Genomic DNA, 21,327 nt, shown 5'->3' on the forward strand with positions numbered 1-21,327 from the left:
GGAATTCTATGCAGCCATAAAAATGAGCAAAATCATGTCTTTTGCAGCAATATAGATGGAGCTGGAGGCCATTATCCTAAGCAAATTAATGCAGGAACAGAAAACCAAATACCACATGTTCTCACTTACGAGAGCTAAAAAACAGGTATCCTTGAACATAAGGATGGGAACAATAGACACTGTGGACTACTAGAGGGGGATGGAGGGAGAGGGGTGCGGGTTGAAAAACTACCTATTGGGTACTATGCTCACTACCGGGGTGCAATATACTGATGTAACAAACTTGCACACATACCCCCTATATTTAAAATTAAAGCTAAAATTTTAAGACATGAGTATCATTCTGATCTAAGTTTCTTGAGTTATTCAAAGAATCATTCATTTTGCATTCTAAGAAAGCAATATCCAAAGAGGCCGTAAATGAGTTTTCTTTGAATAAGCAAAAGCAGAATAGTGTGACAACTCATAATTTACAGAAATTTTGGTGGGTCTTGGAGGTCTGGGGAAGAGAAACCTTCATGGTAATCTCCTTATTTCAAAAAGGGACATTCTTAAAATAAAAAAGGGGATTTCCTTCCTTCCTGTATTTCTAGTATTGAAAAAGACAGATCTTAATCTTCACTGAGCCAGCTAAGTATTTTCCTCCCTATTCACCTAAACCCAGGACATAATCTGCCCTCTGTAGATTATGGCTGTGTGAATTTTAAAAGAAACAGTGTAACCTGTGTTGTGCCTACACGTTTCTGTCATATGAATGGCAGGGCATAATAGTAACATGAAAGGAATCTGAAAGCATGTTCTATGATCTTTTCCTCAAAGGGGGAGCCAGGTCAGGGGGAGTAAAGGAAAAAGGCCTTAGCTGGGCTGCTGCACGGGCAGTTGGAACCTTTTTTGGACTATTTAGAGGAGAAAAAATCACCTGCAGCGAGGCGGCTCACCAGCCTAGTGGGGCTCTTGGCTCCTGACAGGTTGCTGCCTTCCGTGCCCACCATGGCTCAGGGCTCTACTCTCATCTGTGCCATTCTGGTACCCACAGCCCTTATAGCAAGTATTTTTCTATTTCCACTCAAAAATTAAAAAGCTCTATGGCAAACTCTTGACATTAAGCGGCTGATGTGGGTGGTCCCAGCGGTTAGTGTGTTGGTTAGAAATTTGCTATGCCGGACAGGTTTACCCTGGACTCTCAAACTCTGTATTTTCATGGACTGCTTCTTTTTTTAGTCCTTTCTGTAGAGTGCCAGGTTTTTCAGGAATGAGTATACCGTGTTTTAGCAGTGACACTTGTCTTATTAGTTGCTACCTTTCGTTTCCTGATGAACTCATCTTGGTCTAGATTGTTGAGGGCCTTGCCAATAAAAGGAAAATCATTCAAATAAGAATAATTTCAATAAGGCCAAGATAGAACGTTTTCAAGGACAACCATGGCCTGAAGATACAGCGGCAATAAAGGTATTTTGAATAAAGTAACACCCACGGACTGGGCGTGGTGGCTCATGCCTTAATACCAGCACTTTGGGAGGCTGAGGCAGGCAGATTGCTTGAGTTCAGGAATTTGAGCTCAGCCTGGGCAACAACAGCAAAACCTCGTGTCTACTAAAAATACAAAAAATTAGCCGGGTGTGCTGGCATGCGCCTATAGTCCCAGCTACTCGGGAGGCTGAGGTGGGAGAATCACCTGAGCCTGGGAGGTTGAGGCTGCAGTGAACCAAGATCACACCACTGCACTCCAGTCTCGACAACCAGAGTGAGATGCTGTCTCAAGAAATAAAAAATACAAATAAAAAATTTGTTAAAAGAAAAAAGTAGCACCCAGCACCAAGGAGGAAATAATAATGATTTCCTGTAGACGTAAGGCTAACCAGTGTTTATAACGCAAAGATAACCTCCCTTCAGAGTCCTCCCAAGCTTAGGTGAATTGTGAGCAGGAGTAGTGAATTTCAAAATAATACACCTAGATTACTCTAAGGACAAATATTTCTTTTGACTTCACTTACAATTTTAAACAAAAGCAGAAGTTACCAAAGACTACTTATCCTTCATATTTACCACAATCTTCTTACCCCAACCCCCATGTCTGTGTGTGATTAAAGGAAGCTTGTCAAGTAAGCTACCTATTTAGTGCTCGGAATGAGAGACTGTGTGTTGGGAGTTGGCGGACTGCTTGTGTGAAACACTTCTCTCTTCTGGATTTAAAACTTAGTCTTTGTTGCCTGTCTGTTAACAGACAGTTTGTAAATGAAGTGGAAGAAAAAATATAAATTAGCTTTCTAATAAATCTGAAATTACAAATGTGAACCAAAGCAGGGAATAAATACTTGACCAAAAATATGTAAGTAAGTGGGGGTTGGGGAATTACAATTTTTAAATATCTCAAGTTTTTGCTATGAAAGTTCTATTTCAAAGTTCTTCAAAACGATGTCTGATGTTCCTGCATACTGTGTTCCAAATTTATGTAAATACAAGATGGAAATTGTGAAGTATGTGCCTTCAAAAAAGAAAAAAAAACACTGACATTTTATCTATATATATTTAGTAGATTTATGAAGAACATATATAAACATATATAAATATATCATCAAGGAAGATTTAGGATATATGAATATGTGGCCGGGTTCAAAAGAACATAATTCTTTCCCAGAAGGGGAAGGGGGAGCTATACTTAATCGGATCCAGCTACAACGTCATTGGAAGTCATTTCTTACCAAAAATTATCTCCACGGCAAATTCTGGTGGATAAATTTTCCATGCTTTTTGTTGATGTGGATTATCCAATTCATTTCTTGGTAGATAAAGCCTAAGAATAGAAAAAAAATTATTACATTTTATATTGGGGCTCACCGAAAAGCCGCGCAGTTGGGTACCCACGTTAGAGCTGGAAGAAACAAAAAAAGAAACTCACCATGAATAGAACCTCAGCCCCTTTTTTGTGTCTCAGTTGGCTCCTTCCACCTTTTTTGTGAGACTTAAAAATACTTTAATCTTCAGCAACACATCAGTAACACATGCTGACTGTCTTAGCATTGCTTTATATGGAATTAATGACATCCAAGTTTAATAAAATATCTAAATTTCTCTCTGTGACAGAAATCAGTCAGGATAGACATGAATGAAAACCCAGGAATAAAATACTATATCTCTTTTAATTTATGTGTGAGGTTGCAATTTTTTGAATTTTTACAATCAGACCTTGGAAATGACCTTGAGCAGTAGGACATAACTCCCACATGCTGAGCGTTCCAATAATGGAACACTAGGCATAAATTGGTTAACCCATTTATGCCTAGTGTTCTAAATGATACAAGTTAGCATTTTTGGCTAAACAACAATCTTATAACTAACAAAAACAGCTTTACCAAGTAGTATGTAAATGTAAATGTTACAGAAATCTTTAGAAATTTATATAAAAGTAAGAATAAAAGTGATCTAGCTTATCACTTCTCCAAAATGAACATAGTGTTTTAAAGGAAAAAGACTGTATCCTTTAGCAAGAACCACTTTTGAGGAGCAGCATCAAATGAAGCTACACCCAGGTCTCACTTTTTGAGGGACTTTGCTCATGTTAGAAGAAAAAGCTTATTGTTTGTATGCATCCAAAAAAAAAAAAACTTGTAAAAATTTCTGTCAAATCCAAAGTTCACTCTATCAAAATCCATTAAATGTTTTGCATTGCAAGTGTGTAGAACAGAGGTTTAATTTCCTGTTGCCTTGCTGGACCTTAAGGAGTTATTCGATCCAGTTCACATTTGAAGAAAAGATTAGGACTGGATGTAACAATAACTATCAATTCATGCCACATATAATCATAGCCACTTCTTCAACTCTGACCTAAATCATTTAAAAAATATTTTGTCCTTTTGTATTGAAGAGTATGGTTGATACAAAAAAAAATCCCAATTTTTCACCAGCACAAAACAAATGCTACTTATAGTGGAGAACTTCTAGACTGAGAAATGAGTTTCCAAATATGGTAGAAGGTTTTTTTGGAACAATAATCTCCAAACCCAATTAATAATTTTTCAGAAAGGTTTCCCAATTCAGTTATTAGAAAGCCACATTTGAATGGCTATTTAAATAGACTATTACTTAATGATATTTCTTAGCTGTATTCCTTAATACTGTGTCTTGTAACTTCTCCCAGATTCAAGTGTGTCCGTCAGCTTTTCAGCTAGCTGAAGCCTCCCTAGGTCTTGCCTTACTTTAGCACAAAATTTGGTGGTGGTTCGTCATTGGTAAATCAGCACCTACTGACAGGGACCTGACATACTGAAGGTGCTGAGCAGACTCATATTGAACTTCTCCAAGAGGAATTTACTACCACACTTAAGATCTGATTATAATACTTTTGAACTCATAACACAGTTCTATGGCATGGACCTTGAGGATACTGCAAAAGTGGGTCTCAAGAACAAAGGTATTTTTAAAATAACCAGAGTAAGAGGAGTAAGGCAATGAACAATGGTGGCTCAAGGATTTTTTCTTTCTATAAATTAAGTTTATGACAACCAGCAAAAGACTTGCCATTATGCCTTGTATATAGACATTGAAGATTAGGCTGTTTCTATGGGTTTGTATTATATTCATACCTGTTATTTTGATTAAAAGATGTGTTGAACCAGAAGAAAAATGAACAATTGTCACAGTACTTAGGAAGGTTCTAAAAAAAAATTTCAAAGTAAAACTGATACCAAGAACTAATCATTCCAAAGAAATTCCAGTTCCATCCTTTATTCCTTTTTATATTTATCAAACAATTATAACCATTAAATATGTGGCACTCTGCAATCTATAACAATACACTGAAGACACAAAGGAGGAAGCTTTAAGAAAATGCTATTGCATTCTCTTGCTGTTTCTATCAAAATTTTCAAGGAATAGTATTTTTTCCATGATAGGTATTTAATTTAAATGCTGCTATTTGAATCTGGTTTAGATAGTGCCAAACAGACTCTACTAAGGACCTATGCCTATATATACCCAACTAGATTGTAGTGAATTCTTATAATTTTTTTGTTGTCTCAGCATCCCTTTTAAATATAAATTGGACTTTCCGATATCAGAAGCGGGGTTCAGTCACCCTCAGCAGTTTCCAGTTCACCTCCTCCCAGTTTCTCCATGTGACTGATCCCGATATCTGCCTTATACAATCTTCTCCTGGTGACCCCTTCATTATGGGACAGCTAGATATAACCTACTTGACTCACCCCACAGACCCCCATACTCTGCAGGGACCACGTGGATATATTAGTGACCACCTCTCAGTCACAGCAGAGACTCATGGCTGCTTGCGTTAAACCAAATTAGACCTCCCCGCAGGAAACCTGCTCAGGTAGCACCTTACATCCCAGTAAAGGTTTCCACTCTCAGGTCCCTCCCTCTCTCTCGCTATTGCTCCCACCCATCAGTCGAGCACAGGTCTCCTGGATGGCTCCCTCTTCCAGTTGCCCCTGCAAAGTGTGCTGCCCTCTTCTCTCTGGAATTAATAAAAAACTGCTTTGGTTATTTCATGTGTTGTATTGTGCTACCTTCTCTGTGTTTCACCCAACTGAGTCACGCAAACCTAACTCTCTTTCCATTCAGTGCTCCCAGCTACTCAGGAGGCTGAGGTGGGAGGACTGCTTGAGCCCAGGAGGTTGAAGCTACAGTTAGCTATGATCACGCCACTGCACTCCAGCCTAGGTGACAGAGTGAGACCCTGTCTCAATTCTTAATTTTTTAAAAAAGATGCAAAACAAAATGAAATCATTGCTATGCAGTAAAACGTACCTTTGGGTTTTTTTTTTTAGCACCTTCGCTTTTACTTTTTTTGTGTTTATTTTGTATTTTTTGTATTTGAGAATACATGTAAATTTAGAAAAATTTAGAAAATTTACAATTTAGAAAAAAACAAATGAACAAAAATTATTCAAATTACATATTTTCTTTTAAAAAATTTGTTATAGATCTGATTTATTGTTTTCCTCCCCCTCCCCCTCCCTTGTTGGGAATTGTAGTAAAGCAAATCTTAAATAAAATCATTAGACCAGACAAGAACAATGGCAGAGGCTATTTTGTGATTACTCACCAAAGAGAAAAATTGCACTTTCACATCATCATACAGAGGTGGACCGTCATATACATTAATTAATATGCCGGCTGTTTCAACGTCATGCAGTATCTGTGAATGAACACATGGAATTGAGAACTATAAACCTAAATAACGATAATAAAAAGTCCTTTTCACTTATCATGACTTCCTATATTAATCAAGTACTTTTGGTCTCACAGCCCAATCACTACATGCATAAATAATTATTAATAATCTTTTCTAGTTGCAATACTATTTTGTGTGTGTGTGTGTGTGTGTGTGTGTTTTCATTTGTTTTTTGTTTTTTGAGACAGAGTCTCACTGTCACCCAGGCTGGAGTGCAGTGGCGTGATCTTGGCTCACGGCAACCTCTGCCTCCCAGGTTCAAGTGATTCTTGTGCCTCAGCCTCCTGAGTAGCTGGGACTATAGGCACATGCCATCATACCCAGCTAATTTTTGAATTTTTAGTAGAGATGGGGTTTCACTATATTAGCCAGGCTGGTCTCAAACTCCTGGCTTCAAGTGATCTGCCTGCCTGGGCCTCCCAAAGTGCTGGATTACAGGCATGAGCCACTGCACCTGGCCTGTTGTTTATGTCTTTTAAAGGCCAACATGTTTGAGCGTTATCATGAACCACTTTTCTTTTCTTTTTTTTTTTTTTTGAGACAGAGTCTCACTCTGTCACCAGGCTGGAGTGCAGTGGCATGATCTCGGCTCACTACAACTTCCGCCTCCCGGGTTCAATTGATTCTCCAGCCTCCGCCTCCCAAGTAGCTGGGACTACAGGCACGTGCCACCACGCACAACTAATTTTTGTATTTTTAGTAGAGATGGGGTTTCACCATGTTGGCCAGGATGCTCTCGATCTCTTGACCTCGTGATCCACCCGCCCTGGTCTCCCAAAGTGCTGGGATTACAGGCATGAGCCACTATGCCTGGTCATGAGGCACTTTTCAAAAGTATTGAATTTTCTATTAGACTTTAATCAATTAAATATTATAATTTAATGTGTGTCATTTGATGTTAATGTGTTACGGCCTTTTTTGAGAATATATTAAGAAGCTCAATTTTAAAGCTAGCATTGACATTCAAAAAGCAATGCGTAACTCATCATGGTTTTTTATTTTCTAAATTTAAAAAATAACAACGGGGGTCTGTAACACTTGGGGGTTGGGCCTGCATGCCCCTCCCAAGGGAGAGGGAGAGTGGGGTCCCCCTGCTCATCATGTTTTATCAGAACTCTTGTGTTCGTCAATGGGATCTTTGAACTTGACCAATGCAGGCTGCTGGACGGAGTGACCAAAGATAGCTCAAGATACTATTTCTTTGACTCACTCTCATATAAATAAAGGCACCCACAATAAGAAAGGTCTATGCTAGGCCCTGTGGAAAACACAAAAGGAGGTGCAGACTCAGTTGGCCCCTTTTGGGAGCTGTACACATAAGAAACAATAGTAGAATGGTACATAACATAATCTGTATGATAAAGACTGGGCATGCTGTTATGCACTATTGGGGGCTAGTTAACAGAAGGTACAGAATGCAAAAATTTCATTAAGGAGGTAGAAATTGAATTGGGCATGAAGCAGTTTAGATAAAGGAAGAAGAGCTCTGAAAATAGACTCTAGTCCAAACGGAGGGAAAAAGACCAGCAATAACACAAAGTAGAAATTAGAAAAATGGGCCAGGCACGGTGGCTCACACCTGTAATCCTAGCACTTTGGGAGGCTGAGGTGGGCAGATCACCTGAGGTCGGGAGTTTGAGACCAGCCTTGAAGGGGTGGCCTGCCCCTCCACACCTGTGGGTGTTTCTCCTTGGGTAGGATGAGAGACTGAGAAAAGAAAGAGACACAGAGACAAAGTATAGAGAAAGAAAAGTGGGCCCAGGGGACCAGCGCTCAGCAAAGGGAGGACCCACGCTGGCACCAGTCTCTGAGTTCCCTCAGTATTTATTGATCATTATCTCTACCATCTCAGAGAGGGGGATGTGGCAGGACAATAGGGTAATAGTGGGAGAGGGTCAGCAGGAAAACATGTGAACAAATGTCTCTGTATCATAAACAAGGTTAAGAAAAAGGTGTTGTGCTTTGATGTGCACATACATAAATATCTCGGTGCATTAAAGAGCAGTATTGCCGTCAGCAGGTCTCACCTCCAGCCCTAAGGCAGTTTTCTCCTATCTCAGTAGATGGAATATATGATCGGGTTTTACACCGAGACATTCCATTGCCCAGGGAGGAGCAGGAGACAGATGCCTTCCTCTTATCTCAACTGCAAAGAGGCCTTCCTCTTTTACTAATCCTCCTCAGCACAGACCGTTTATGGGTGTCGGGCTGCGGGACAGTCTGATCTTTCCCTTCCCAGGAAGCCATATTTCAGAGTATCACCTGGGGAGAAACCTTGGACAATACCTGGCTTTCCTAGGCAGAGGTTCCTGCAGCCTTCCTCAGTGTTTTGTGTCCCTGGGTACTTGAGATTAGGGAGTGGTGATGACTTTTAACAAGCATGCTGCCTTCAAGCATTTGTTTAACAAAGCACATCCTGCATAGCCCTAAATCCATTAAACCTTGAGTCAACACACCACATGTTTCTGCCAGCACAGCATCTCAAGGCAGAAGAATTTTTCTTAGTACAGAACAAAATAGAGTCTCTTATGTCTACTTCTTTCTATGTAGAAACAGTAACAGTCTGATCTCTCTTTCTTTTGCCCACAAGCCTGACGAACACGGAGAAACCCCATCTCCACTGAAAATACAAAATTAGCCAGGCGTGGTAGTGCACGCCTGTAATCCCAGCTACTTGGGAGGCTGAGGCAGGAGAATCGCTTGAACCCAGGAGGCAGAGGTTGTGGTGAGCCGAGATTGTGCCAATGCACTCCAGCCTGGGCAACAAGAGCAAAACTCTGTCTCAAAAAAAAAAAAAAGAAAAAGAAAAAAATTGGAACAACAACAACAATGTCAGGCAGTGTGGCTCATGTTTATAATCCCAGCACATTGTGCAGCTGAGGTGGATGGGTTGCTTGAGCCCAGGAGTTTGACACCAGCCTGAGTAACACAGCAAGTCCCAGCCTCTTCAAAACATAAAAAAAAAAAAAAAAAAAAAAAAAAAAAAAAATTAGGGGATTGCTTGAGCTGAAGAGGTTGAGGCTACAGTGAGCCATGATCATGCCACTGTGCTACAGCCTGGGTGACAGAATGAGAACCTGGCTCAAGAAAAAAAAAAAAGGAAAGGAAGAAAGGAAGGAAAGAAAAAAATAACCAACTAACTAACTAACTAACTAAATTAGAGTTGTGTTCCAAGAGCCAAAAGGGATGACCCAGTTTATTTGGAATGAAGTCTGCTGGTCAAGCTACTGATGGAAAAGAGCTCAGGTGTTACGTTAGGGCTATTATATCTTCAGAGCTCAAGAGCCAAGGAAATAAGAGAGAAGTTGTTGAAAAATATGGTGGGGCATTTCCTATGTGACAAAGAGGCCTGATAATTATCACATATAACACTTATTTAGTGATTTATAGTTTACAAAGAAACTTTATATATATTACCTAATTGAATTCCCATTACACTTGGATGTGATATTTATTTTACAGATAAAGATGTTGAGACAAAGGTGTTAACTGGCTCTGACCACGGGCACACAGTGTGTCTTCTGCTCTAGCTACAATTTTTCACAATGAGAGGAATATTTCAGGATGCATATTTCAGGATTCTATACACTGCATTACAGAAGGAGAAAAAAAGGGTAAGGAGACCACTGCAGAAATCTAGGCATGAACAAAGGAGATTCTGGACAATTAGTGGCAGTGAGAACGGAAAGGAAGGAGAACATAGAAAACTGTCAAAGGCATAATCAACAGAGATGGATGACTAACTGGATTTAGGGTGCTGAGGCAAAGAGAATCAGAGCCCAAGGCGTGAGTGGAAGAATGCTGGTGCCATTTGCAGAAGCAGAGAGAAAGCTCCTTGATAATTCAGACTGGCGAATGCATTTGAGTTGGAGTGGAAACTGTTCATGTTGTAGCTCCTGCATCAGCTGTTCAGTAAATGAACAAATAATAGTTGAAGTAAGGGGAATGGGTCATCCTTTAAGAATAAAGCATTTGCTAAGAACAGAAAGCCAAGGGTCAGGCCTGGGTGAATGCCCTCAGTCGGGAGAGGCTAAAAAAGCAGGGGGCGGAGTGAGGAGGGGGTGGCAGGGAATAGGGTTAGTAATAGGAGAATTTGAGACAAAGGCCTGGGTAGGAATTCTAAAAGTTTATGGTTATTAGACCATGAAGGATGCTTTCTTACTGTTTCAGAAAAGGTATATAGTTTTAGGCATTTCTTCATTGTAGCAAAACATTGACTACCAGGTCCCTTTTGCTTTGGATAAAGAGGTTCCTCCCCAGTTCATTCACCCTTGCATTGTTTCTCACAGGGTCATCCCACAGAACGTCTGACTTAGAATCACTTGGGACATTGCTAAGTCTATAGATTCCTGGGCCCCATTCCAGATTTCCCAAATCATACTTTGGGGATACAACCTAGGAATATAAATCTTTACAAGCTCCTCAGTGGTTTTCATGCACACTAAACTTTTAGAATCAGTGCTATATAATAAAAGATCAAATGACTGAGAAGAAGAGAATATGGTTAAAAATGACCAGATATGTAAATTAAAATCCTTAATACATTCCTGGGAACATGCTCAGCGTTTGTGGAAGTGTGAAAGGCAAAGCAATACTGACCAGAAATAAATTCTGGAAAGCACCCTGAAAAAACTGTTTTGAACAAACAGGTTAATTTATCTCTGGTTTGCATCCAAACCCAGTGACACCAAGTTGGATGGTAACCAGAAAGCGTTACGGAATCTCTTTATGGTGAGTGATAGTTTAGGGAGGTGAACATTGCTCGTTTGACATTCAGCCTTAAAACAAACATCAGAGTTTTTCAATTCACATGTTTTCTCTTACCGAACAATTTCCTAATGAAATCCTGGAAAAGACAACCTTTTTCTCCATTACTATTTGGAATTTTAGATCACATACATCGCCTGTTCCAACACCTAAATGAAATAAAAAAGTTAGGTTGGTTAGCGTGAACATCAATATGTCTCACCAATTAACATCATGGATTAAAAAGAGAAAAAATTATCCAAGCTAACAATGTATCAATAGTTACTTATTTGGTCTTGCATGGATTTTGTCTTTGAAAGACAAGGCTTCAAGCCTAGTTCTGTCTCCTAAAGCAGATTTTATAAGACTAGAGAAGAGAAAAAATATATATATATATAGTTCAGCTTCAAAGACTTAGAATCCCATCACTTTATCTTTCCAGAAAAAGTATTTAGGGAAGGTAGGCCGGGCATGGTGGCTCACGCCTAGCACTTTGGGAGGCTGAGGTGGGTGGAGGATTACTTGAGGTCAGGAATTCTAAACCAGCCTGGCCAAGACGGTGAAACCACATCTCTACTAAAAATACAAAAATCAGCCAGACGTGGTGGCACATGCTTGTAATCCTAGCTACTCAGGAGGCTGAGACAGGAGAATTGCTTGAACCCGGGAGGCGGAAGTTGCAGTGAGCCGAGATCACACTACTGCACTCCAGCCTGGGTGACAGAACAAGACTCTGTCTCCAAAAAAAAAAAAAAAAAGAAAAGAAAAGAAAAAGACAATTCTGGGAAGGTGACTTGCAACCTTTCTTGCTAATATGTTGCTGTCTTCAGACTTCTAATCATAATGATTCTTAACAATAAATACTGTAGTTTAACTACTTTGGCCCTACTTTAAGGCCAGTTCCTGATGCAATCCCTATAAAAATATAGGATAGTTTTATCCAAAAATTCCCGTGGTGTTCAGTATATATTTATAGACAAAGGCTCTATTGTTCCTTTTTTTCAATTCAAATGACCCACTTCCCTCAGCATTTCCTCAAAGACTTGGTTTCTCAGCCAATTAATTTTTTTATTGCTTTCCTCTCAACTCTACATTAATTTTAATTCAAATATGTACAAAGCTAAAGGTAGAAAATTAAAACAAATATTTTAATAAACAAGTGTATTAATTATCTTTGATTGCTCATCTCATATGCTGTTTGTTTTCTTTTCATTTAATTTTGTTTTCACTAACACCATGATATTCATTTGTCATTAGAAATCACAGTTTCTTGCCTCAGTTCCCTCTTTCCCATTCCACGTGCAGAACTTCTTTCTATTGATGTCTACCAGAAATCAGTGAAATGTAGAACTAAACTCAGAAGGCTAAAAATACTAGGCTGTCTGTGTGGACACCAGCATCCTGGCCCCATGGCACCTATAGCACCCAGCACTGGCACCATCTCAGGTCCACAAGCTGGCTGCTAGAAGAGGTTTGCTTTAGGGGTTCTGAGCGTCGCCTCCCTGCTACCTCTCTGGCAGTGGGAGTGGTGAGGCCCCATCCCTTCCACACAGACACATCCTGCTTTCCCGCCTCCCCTGAGTGTAAGCTGGGAGTGAGAGGGTTACAGATGGAGGACAGAGGGGAAAGGGAGAGCCCAGGGTGATGAGAAAAAAATATGCCTCTAAAAGAAGGTGAGAAAATGATACGATACGGAGACACCTCCACCAAGGCAACCTCTGAACTAGAGGTGGTTCTGAGAAATAAGCAGGCTTGAGGGCACATGGGTCCTCCTCCTCCCTCATCAGAGGCTCCCTCTGCCCGGAAAAGTCCACCTGGGTTGAGACCAGAGGAGCAATGAGAACAGGAGAGATGGGAAGGGGATGAAGTCCCCCAAGTTGGTGATGGAAAAGAAAAAGTGGAGAACATCTAAGGGCTGGCAATCAATGGGCAATTGCAGGAGGAGGGGCATACAAAAGGAGGAGTTCCTGTGTGACAATATGTAAAAAGACAGGTATGAGTTAGGCTCACTTGTATATATAACTATGAGCAAAACTCTCCCAGAGTGGGGACTCTGGCCCTCCTGCCCAATTCTTCAATTATACATAAAGCACTTACCACGAATCGAATAAATAATGAATCTTTTTATAAAGAGTATCCGTCTTGGAGGGAGATTCCAGTTGTAGAGATGTTTCACTTGTGCAAAATATCCAACATATCTATTGTGAAAAGCAACAGAAATCTTCCTTTAAGTGGAGATGAAAAGTCTAAAGTCAGCATTCCTTGTTTTTTTTTTTTTTTTTTTTTTGCATAAAGCTTGTTAATGGAGGTAAGTAATTAAGAAAATATTTACTGGATGCCATTATATAACTGGACATTTTTAGGGATGCTGCCCCACAACTATCTACCTTGAGGGAAAAATACTGAATTCAGTGCAATGGGGAAGTAACAAGGATGGAGCCAGGCCCTGTTTATAGGCTGCTTATGGTTGAGAGGGCAACTAATCAGAAGCACAACAAAACAGTTACAGCATCATCAGTGTCCAGATAGAAGCTTAGTTGTGACTGAGTTAGAGGAAGGCTTGTGGTTTGGTGAAGAGCAGCTTCCTGGACATGAGAGAATAGTATAAGTGAAAACTCCAGAGGAATACCTCCATATCTCAGTAGCAGGCTTCCCGTCACTCTTCTCTTGCTCCTGACAGCTAGAATTTCTTCACTTTGCATTTCCTCAATTCTGTTTTCTCGAGGAAGCCCCGGAATTCTCTCAGCCTTGTCCTTTCCCTGGGGCAAGCTATTCACAATGGCTCTCCCCTGAATCCTTCTTCAAGGTATTGAAGAGCTCTGGTACTCAATCAACTGGTTCAGAATTCAAAAGTTGGCCATCATGGTGGCTCCCGCCTGTAATCCCAGCACTTCAGGAGGCCGAGGTGGACAGATCACCTGGCGTCAGGAGTTTGAGACCAGCCTTGCCAACAGGGTGAAACCTTGTCTCTACTAAAAGTACAAAAATAGGCCATGCGTGGTGATGGGCACCTATAATCCTAGCCAGTTGGGAGGCTGAGGCAGGAGAATCGCTTGAACCCAAGAGGTCGAGGTTGCAGTGAACTGAGATTGCACCACTGCACTCTAGTCTGGGTGACAGAGCGAGACGCTGTCTCAAAAATTAAAAACAAAACAAAACTCATAGGTTCACAGACTGTTCCTTACCCATTGGGAAATGCTCATTAAAGTAACTAACTGCCATACTTCCCTTTAGAAAGGGCCAGTCATGAGATAGGCTCATGAAAGTCCTCCACTTAGGAGTAGATGTAGTCAGTAGAATGGCCCACAATGCAGGATCAGAATGTGATGGTGTCTGAGAATCACCACCAGACACAGAGGGCACTCTGTCCTGAGGTCTTGCCAACACAGCTCTCAAACATGCAGCTGAATCCCTTTGTTGCTTTTTTCAGTGAATCAGAAGAGATTCAGTTGCAGCTTTGGTGTGCTAGTTCTGGACTAAAGTTAGGGAAACTATGCATGACTGCAGAAAAATGGGGATGAGGAGATGTGTGGGGGAGAGTTGTTGAAGAAGCTCCATCTAGCATTCCCTTAGCTTCTGCCACTAGATTCTCCACCTTTCCCTAAGGGCTGTAAAACACCAGGGCCCTCAAGCTGCTTGTGCTCCCACGCTTCCTTCACCTACAACTTAAAACAACATGGACTTGTAGTAGAAATTAATACAACCAACACATAGGAGGCACTCACTACAAACAACAAGATATTATGAGAAAAGGGTGGAAAGATGGGTAAGCCATGGGCTTTGCCTTTAAAGGGGATACAGAAGTCACCACTTCAAATAACTAGAGAATGATGCAAAGTGATGTAGTCCCTAAAAGAAACACAAAGGGCTCTAATAATTGAAAAAGCAAGAGACTAATTCAGGCTGAGAAGGGAAAGGGACTCTAGGAAAAGGGGCATGAGCAATGGCATGAGGGTATCAAGTGTCCATAGGCTGGGAAAGAGCACACAGTCTAAATGTGTTGGAGTATGGGATGTGTGCATGCACATAGCGGAAGAGAAGGTTGGAAAAGTCAAACTGTGGCTCTTGAGTGCCAGGTTGAAACGTTTAGTTTATTGCCATTGGCAGTGGGGACAGTATGGATTTTGAGCACGGAAATGGCATGATTAGGGCTGCACTTCAGTAAATTCACTTATCACTTTTAGCTTAGGGTCTATGAATATCTTTGTTTTGTTTTGTTTTGTTTTGGGCTTGGGTGTGGGAGAAAAGCATCAGTGGATAAGGCTGAGTTCTTCTGGCCCAAACTAAAGGTTTAGGGCCAGTAGTTAGCGTGTTCTTCCAACGGGGCCAAGAGTACTTACTCAGCTCCCACCACTTAAAGAAAAACTCATTTACAGCCACGTCCAAATCCATTTCAGAATTCCCAACCCACTCTCACTTCAGTTTCAGGGGCAATATAGAAAAGGCAATATAAATGAGAAGCTGTGCACAGCAAGGGCTTCAGAGACTGACATCTAGATTTCAGTCCTTGGTTCAAAAGTTACTTTCTATGAACCTCAATTTTCTAATTTATAAGATGAGAATGATAGTAGTGCCTACTCATAGAGTTACTGAGAATATTAAATGAGATAGTGAATATAGAACTCTTAGAATAGTTCAGCAAAGTCTAGAATGTTGTAAATGCTATAGGATAAACATCCTGGTTTCTGCAATAAACAAATTACAAGTAATAAAAAATGGTGAGAAATCTATAAACTCAGATTCTTAAAAGAGACTTAGGAGACACAGCAACCAAATGAAATGTGTGGACTTTGTTTGAATTCTGATTAAACAAACTAAATTTTCAAAGATTTTAAGACAATTTTGGAAACAAACATGGACTACAAATTTGATATGAAGGATTTTTAAGGTATAATATTTTTAGATATGATAAAAAGTGTTAAGGTTTTTTGTTGTTGTTTTAAGAGTACTTAAGTGTCCTACTAAAATGCTGTGGGATAAAATGATCTGATGACTGAAATTTCCTTTAAAATAACTCAGATTTAGGGAAAGCAAGAGTGGAGAGTGGGGTTGGAGGGTGTGAGTGGAGTGGGAAAGAATGGATGAAATGTGGCTGGCTACCGGCTGAAATGACTGTTGCAGCAATGTGATGACTACATGAGGATATATTGTATGATGCTCTGGACTTTTGTACATGATTAAAATTTTCCATAACAAAATGTTTCTAAAAGAAAAAACAGAGTAACAGTGTATATTTCATATAGGTGTTATGGGTATTAAATGAGATATGTAAAAATGCAATACTGTCTAGTATACAGAAGGGGTTTTGAAAAGTTTATTTCCCCTTTTATTTTCTCTTTTAAAATACACCTCCCCCACAACACACAGAAAATACACACACACACACACACACACACACACACACACACACACACACACCAGGAGTCATCCAAAAACAGTCTTTGTGATGTTCTGCAAGGGTTGAATTGCCCTAGTAAGGGTTTGTGAAAGACTTGGATCTTTTTTACACTGAAATCAAAGGCTGGTGATTTTAGATACACTTCAGGGTCCTGGAGCCTTGGGTACTGGACCTTCCTACTTTGGGAAAATAATCAACTCCTGAGCTCCATAAACAATAACCAGTATAGAATAGAAAGCAGGATTCTCTGAGGAGAAGCCAGAGTCCCCAGCATGTGGGCAGCACCTGAAGTGTGACCCTCAGACTCAGGGAGGGACCAAGGCCTGTTGCAGGACACCCAACTGCTGCTGCCTGATCACCAAAGGAGAAGAGTCTAAAATGAAACCAAATAACAGGTGGCAATCTGAACCCACTCCACTAAAAAACTCCCATTTTTAAAAAGAAAACTTACCTAAGAAGGAGTTTCTAGTCCCTGAAATTTACTGCTGTGGGTTTTATCTGTTCGCCTTTCTCCAAAATAATACAGGCTTTCCTGCAAAAAAGGGTACAATCCAACCATGGTTCATCTGCACTCTTTCCTTTCCTATATTAGGTACCCTTAGTGTTTCTACGCCTACCTTCTTTCCTAAAGTCAGTGATTTTGTTTGTTTGTTTGTTTTTTGGTAGAGTCTTGCTCTGTAACCCAGACTGGAGTACAGTGGCAGGATCTAAGCTCACTGCAACCTCTGCCTCCTGGGTTCAAGTGATTCTACTGCCTCAGCCTTCTGAGTAGCTGGGACTACAGGTGTGTACCACCATGCCCAGCTAATTTTTTGGATTTTTAGTAGAGATAGGGGTTTCACCATGTTGGCCAGGCTGCTCTCAAACTCCTGACCTGCCTTAGCCTCCCAAAGTGCTGGGATTACAGGTGTGAGCCACCCGTGCCCAGCCGAGTGATCTTTGGGCAGAGGCCACCGAAAATAACAAAATTAGGACTTCTCTCATTCAAGGATTCATACATTCATAAAATTTTAGAGCTGGAAAGACCTTAGAAAGCATCTGGTCCAACCCTTCTTTCCATATTACAAATGACAACACTGAGACCAAAAGAAAACCAAGCAACCTGCCAAGGAGATGCTGCAGCCAGTTAGAAGCAGCACAGGCCTGGCATACAGGTCCCTGGATCTCAGTCTAGGGCTCTGGATCAATGGCTGTCAATGACTTTCAAACCTTTTGTTTTTTAAGCTGCAATCCATATTAATAAACCTAGGAGACACACACACACACACACACACACACACCCCAATATTTAAACCTTTTGATATTTTCTATTCTGCTCTATTCCATTTTATTTTTAAAAGATGTCAGTTACAACCCAGTAACTTTATTTTACAACTCACTGATAAATCATGATCCATAGCTTGAAAAACACCATCCTAGAACACCCATTTTCAAAATCTGTGTATCTCAAATCAGAGAAAGCAAAGGTGGTGTAATGGGAGTGCTGGGCATTGTGCACAACCACCACCTCTTCCCTAGACTGCAGGCCAAACAACTCAAGCAGAGCTGCTGGAAATGGTAGCATCTCAGCAAGAAAATGGCAGAAAGAAAAATGACTGAGAACTCTGCTTTAAGTGGAAACAGCCCACCTTGTCTTATCAGAAATTTCTAGAGGTCACAGACTCCACATGTATTGACTAAGCAAAGATATTTACATTCAGGAGAGGCTTTGTTTTCAGTTATGAAATGTTGCTTTTTATCTACCTAAGAGTTGTGAGGATGGGCAAGGCTCTTTGGAGAATTTATCTAATTAAGCTTGATACTATTCTCACGAGGAAGGAAGAAGACATGGTACTGGCAGGAGTAAGAGCAGGGCCAGGTGAAGTGAGGGAAGCATGTTGATTACTGAATGTTTTTTTCTGTGTAACATGGCTTTACACCCCTCACCTTAATCCTGCCCCATCAGGTCTTGTCTTTATTTAAAATGTTGATATTGTATACAGCATAGATATTTTGCATTAATTTTTATTAAAATATTGCGTTAAAATTATTTATTTTAATTATTACAATTTTTAGCATTCCCTTAAATGTTGCACCTCATTGACCTCACTCTAGTCCTGGCCCAAAGAGATTCTGCAGTCAGCTACTAACTAGTGCACATTAAACAAGAAAGTATCAAAAACAGACTTTCTAAAAACTGCTTCTCTAATTACAGTTTTACTAAGCACCATGACTCAAATACTCATCTTAACGTCCTACCAGCGATGTTTCAGAACTAGCAAACTCAATCATCATAAGACAAATTTTGTAGAACGTCTTTCATACCTCTGCAGTTAAAAATATTTTGGAGGCAATAAAGAAGGCACAAACCATAGTTCCGGTTCTTCCTAGAAAAGAAAAGTATTTCAAGGAACATACGTGGTATAAAAATACACTCAGAAATATTCAAGGAGTGCATTTTAAATTGATTTTTCTTTTTTTTGAGACAGGGTCTTGTTGTGTCACGCAGGCTGGAGTGCAGTGGCACAATCTTGGCTCATTGCAACCTCCGCCTCACAGGTGAAAAATACGCAAATTACATTTACAGTAAAAATATTTCTCACCATCTCTCCACAAAAGGACACGATGAGGTTTTTACTAAATCTATAAGAAAGCAACAATTATGTCTTTTATAATTTTTTTGGATAATAGTAAAAAAGAAAAATTCCCAACTCATTGAATACATTAATATAACTGATTCCAAAATTGCACAAATACAGTAGAAGATATTTTTACACCAGTCTCACATATAAATGTAGATTTTAAAATATACATATATTTTCAAAGTGAATTCAGCAACGTAAAAACACCATGTATCAACACCAAGTGCCATTTCTCTTAAGGATGCAAGGATTTTTTTCCAAGATGGCAGATTACAGGCTTTTAGCATGCCTCAGTCATTTGGAAATAGCAAGCAAGTACATAAAGACCAACTCTGTGAGCTTTAATTCAAGAAAGAAAATGGCAATTCCCCAGAATTATGAAGGACATCCCAGATCCTGGGGAGGACATTGCAGGCAAGCAGCCCTCAGGACAGCATTCGACTGATAAAAGTGAGTGAAGCCTCAGTATGTGAGAGAGGCAGACAGCATCCCTCTGTCTCACCTTTCCACTGGAGATCCACGCAACCCGGGCAGAGGAAGAGATTGTTTCTCCCAAACCTTGAAGATCATTTGAGGAGAGACTTGGAGACTTTGTGGGGGAAAGACACAGGGAAACGCTGCTGGCATTGTCCCAAACCTGGACTGGGAGCAGGACAACACTGGGGGAATCTTCCCTATCTGGCTCCACCCATCTTGTGCCCCCAATCCCCCTACCCCTAGGGCTGAGGGAGCTCAGATTAATGTGTACTCAGGAAATCAGCCCATTCCTGGGGCAGCAGAGAGCTCCTCCCAATCAACAAGGATCAAGTACACAGCCAGCGGCACTGGCAACAGCCAGCTCTTACCCATGGCGCCATCTACTGGCTTGCAGGTCAAACCACACACCCAATATAAAACCTGCTGGCAGAAGTGCATAGGGCTGCAGAAGCAAAGCCAAAAGACCCTACCCAGCATGCTCTACAGCCACACCCCTAGGGAGGAGGGAAAGGGAAAGAAGAAAAAAATAACAATAATATTATAGAAAAGGAAAGAAAAAGAAAAAATCCTACCCAAACAAAAATAATTACACAAATTAGAAGTGCTAGCATCTCCAGATGAGAGGGACCCACGCAAGAACTGTGGCACCATGAGAAATCTGAATGTAGTGACACTACCAAAGGATCACACTAGCTCTCTGGCAATGCTTCCTACCAAAATGAAAACTCAGAGATGACAATAAACATTTCAAAGCTTGGGTTGCAAGGAAGCTCAATGAGATTCAAGGTTGAAATCAACAAAAAGAAACTTCTACATCAATCCAGGAAATGAAGGAAGAGATAAACATCTTAATAAGAAATCAATCAGAACTTCTGGAACTAAAAAAACTCACTTAAGGAATTTCAAAATACAACTGAAAGCTTTATCAATAGACTGGACAAAGTAGAAAACATAATTTCAGAGCTTGAAGACTGGTCTTTTGAACTAATCCAGTCAGACAAAGATAAAGAAAAAAGATTTTTTAAAAGTGAAGAAAGTCAGAAATATGAGATTATGTAAAGTGATCAAACCTACGAATTACTGGCATGCCCTAGAGAGAAACAGAAAAAGAAAACAGCCTGGAAAACATATTTGATGGAATAATTCAAGAAAATTTCTTGAATCTTGCTAGATAGACATCTAAGTACAATAAAGCCAGACAGCACCTGTGAGATACTATAAAAAATGAGCATTACCAAGGCATATACTCACCAGACTGTCCAAGGTCACTGTCAAAGAAAAAGCCCTAAAGGCACTGGAGAAAAAGGCCAGATCACATACAAAGGTAGCCCCATCAGGATAACAGCAGACTTCTCAGCAGAAACCTTACAAGCCAGGAGAGACTGAGGGATCTATTTTCAGAATTGTTAAAGAAAATAAATTATAATCAACAGATTCATATCCTGCCAAACTAAGCTTCATGAGTGAAGGAGAAATAAAAACATTTTTCTAGAGAAGCAAATGCCAAGAGAGTTCATTACCACTAGACCAGTCTTACAAGAGATGCCTAAGGGAGTTCTAAACATGGAAATGAAAGAATGATACCTGCTATCATAAAAACACACTTAAGTACATAGCTCACAGACCCTATAAAACAACCACACAATAGAAATTGCAAAAAAACCAGCTAACAATTTCATGATAGGGTGAAAAGCTCACATGTCAATAGTAACCTTGAACGTAAACACACCACTTAAAAGTCACAGAGTGGGCTGGGTGCGGTGGCTATTCCTGTAATCCCAGCACTTTGGGAGGCCAAGGTGGGCAGATCACGAGGTCAGGAGATCGAGACCATCCTGGCCAATGTGGGGAAACCCTGTCTCTACTAAAAATATAAAAATTAGCCAGGCGTGATG

General features: G+C 40.3%; 1 protein-coding gene across 5 annotated transcripts in view; it reads right to left on the reverse strand.

The window, feature by feature from the left end:
• The window catches only part of LOC112205242 (phosphatidylinositol 3,4,5-trisphosphate 3-phosphatase TPTE2-like), a 37,264-nt gene extending 16,467 nt beyond the window's left edge, over positions 1–20,797 (reverse strand). For 2 of the 5 annotated variants that reach the window (XR_010150394.1, XR_010150395.1), the window contains exon 1: positions 2,703–2,783. Coding sequence is in view for 2 of the 5 variants with exons in the window: in XM_063791993.1 (XP_063648063.1) it covers positions 3,036–3,075; positions 4,584–4,654; positions 6,062–6,154; positions 11,051–11,106; positions 13,034–13,134; positions 19,458–19,582 (486 nt within the window). In the remaining 3 variants the exon portion in view is untranslated. Of the gene's footprint in view, positions 1–2,615; positions 2,795–3,035; positions 3,076–4,583; positions 4,655–6,061; positions 6,155–11,014; positions 11,107–13,033; positions 13,135–19,457 lie in introns of those variants that run through there. The other 3 variants (XM_063791993.1, XR_010150393.1, XM_063791992.1) reach the window with 3 other exon arrangements.
• Between the last annotated feature and the right edge of the window lie 530 nt (positions 20,798–21,327).

The sequence above is a fragment of the Pan troglodytes genome, chromosome 14, assembly GCF_028858775.2.
Source record: "Pan troglodytes isolate AG18354 chromosome 14, NHGRI_mPanTro3-v2.0_pri, whole genome shotgun sequence".
Lineage (NCBI taxonomy): Eukaryota > Metazoa > Chordata > Mammalia > Primates > Hominidae > Pan > Pan troglodytes.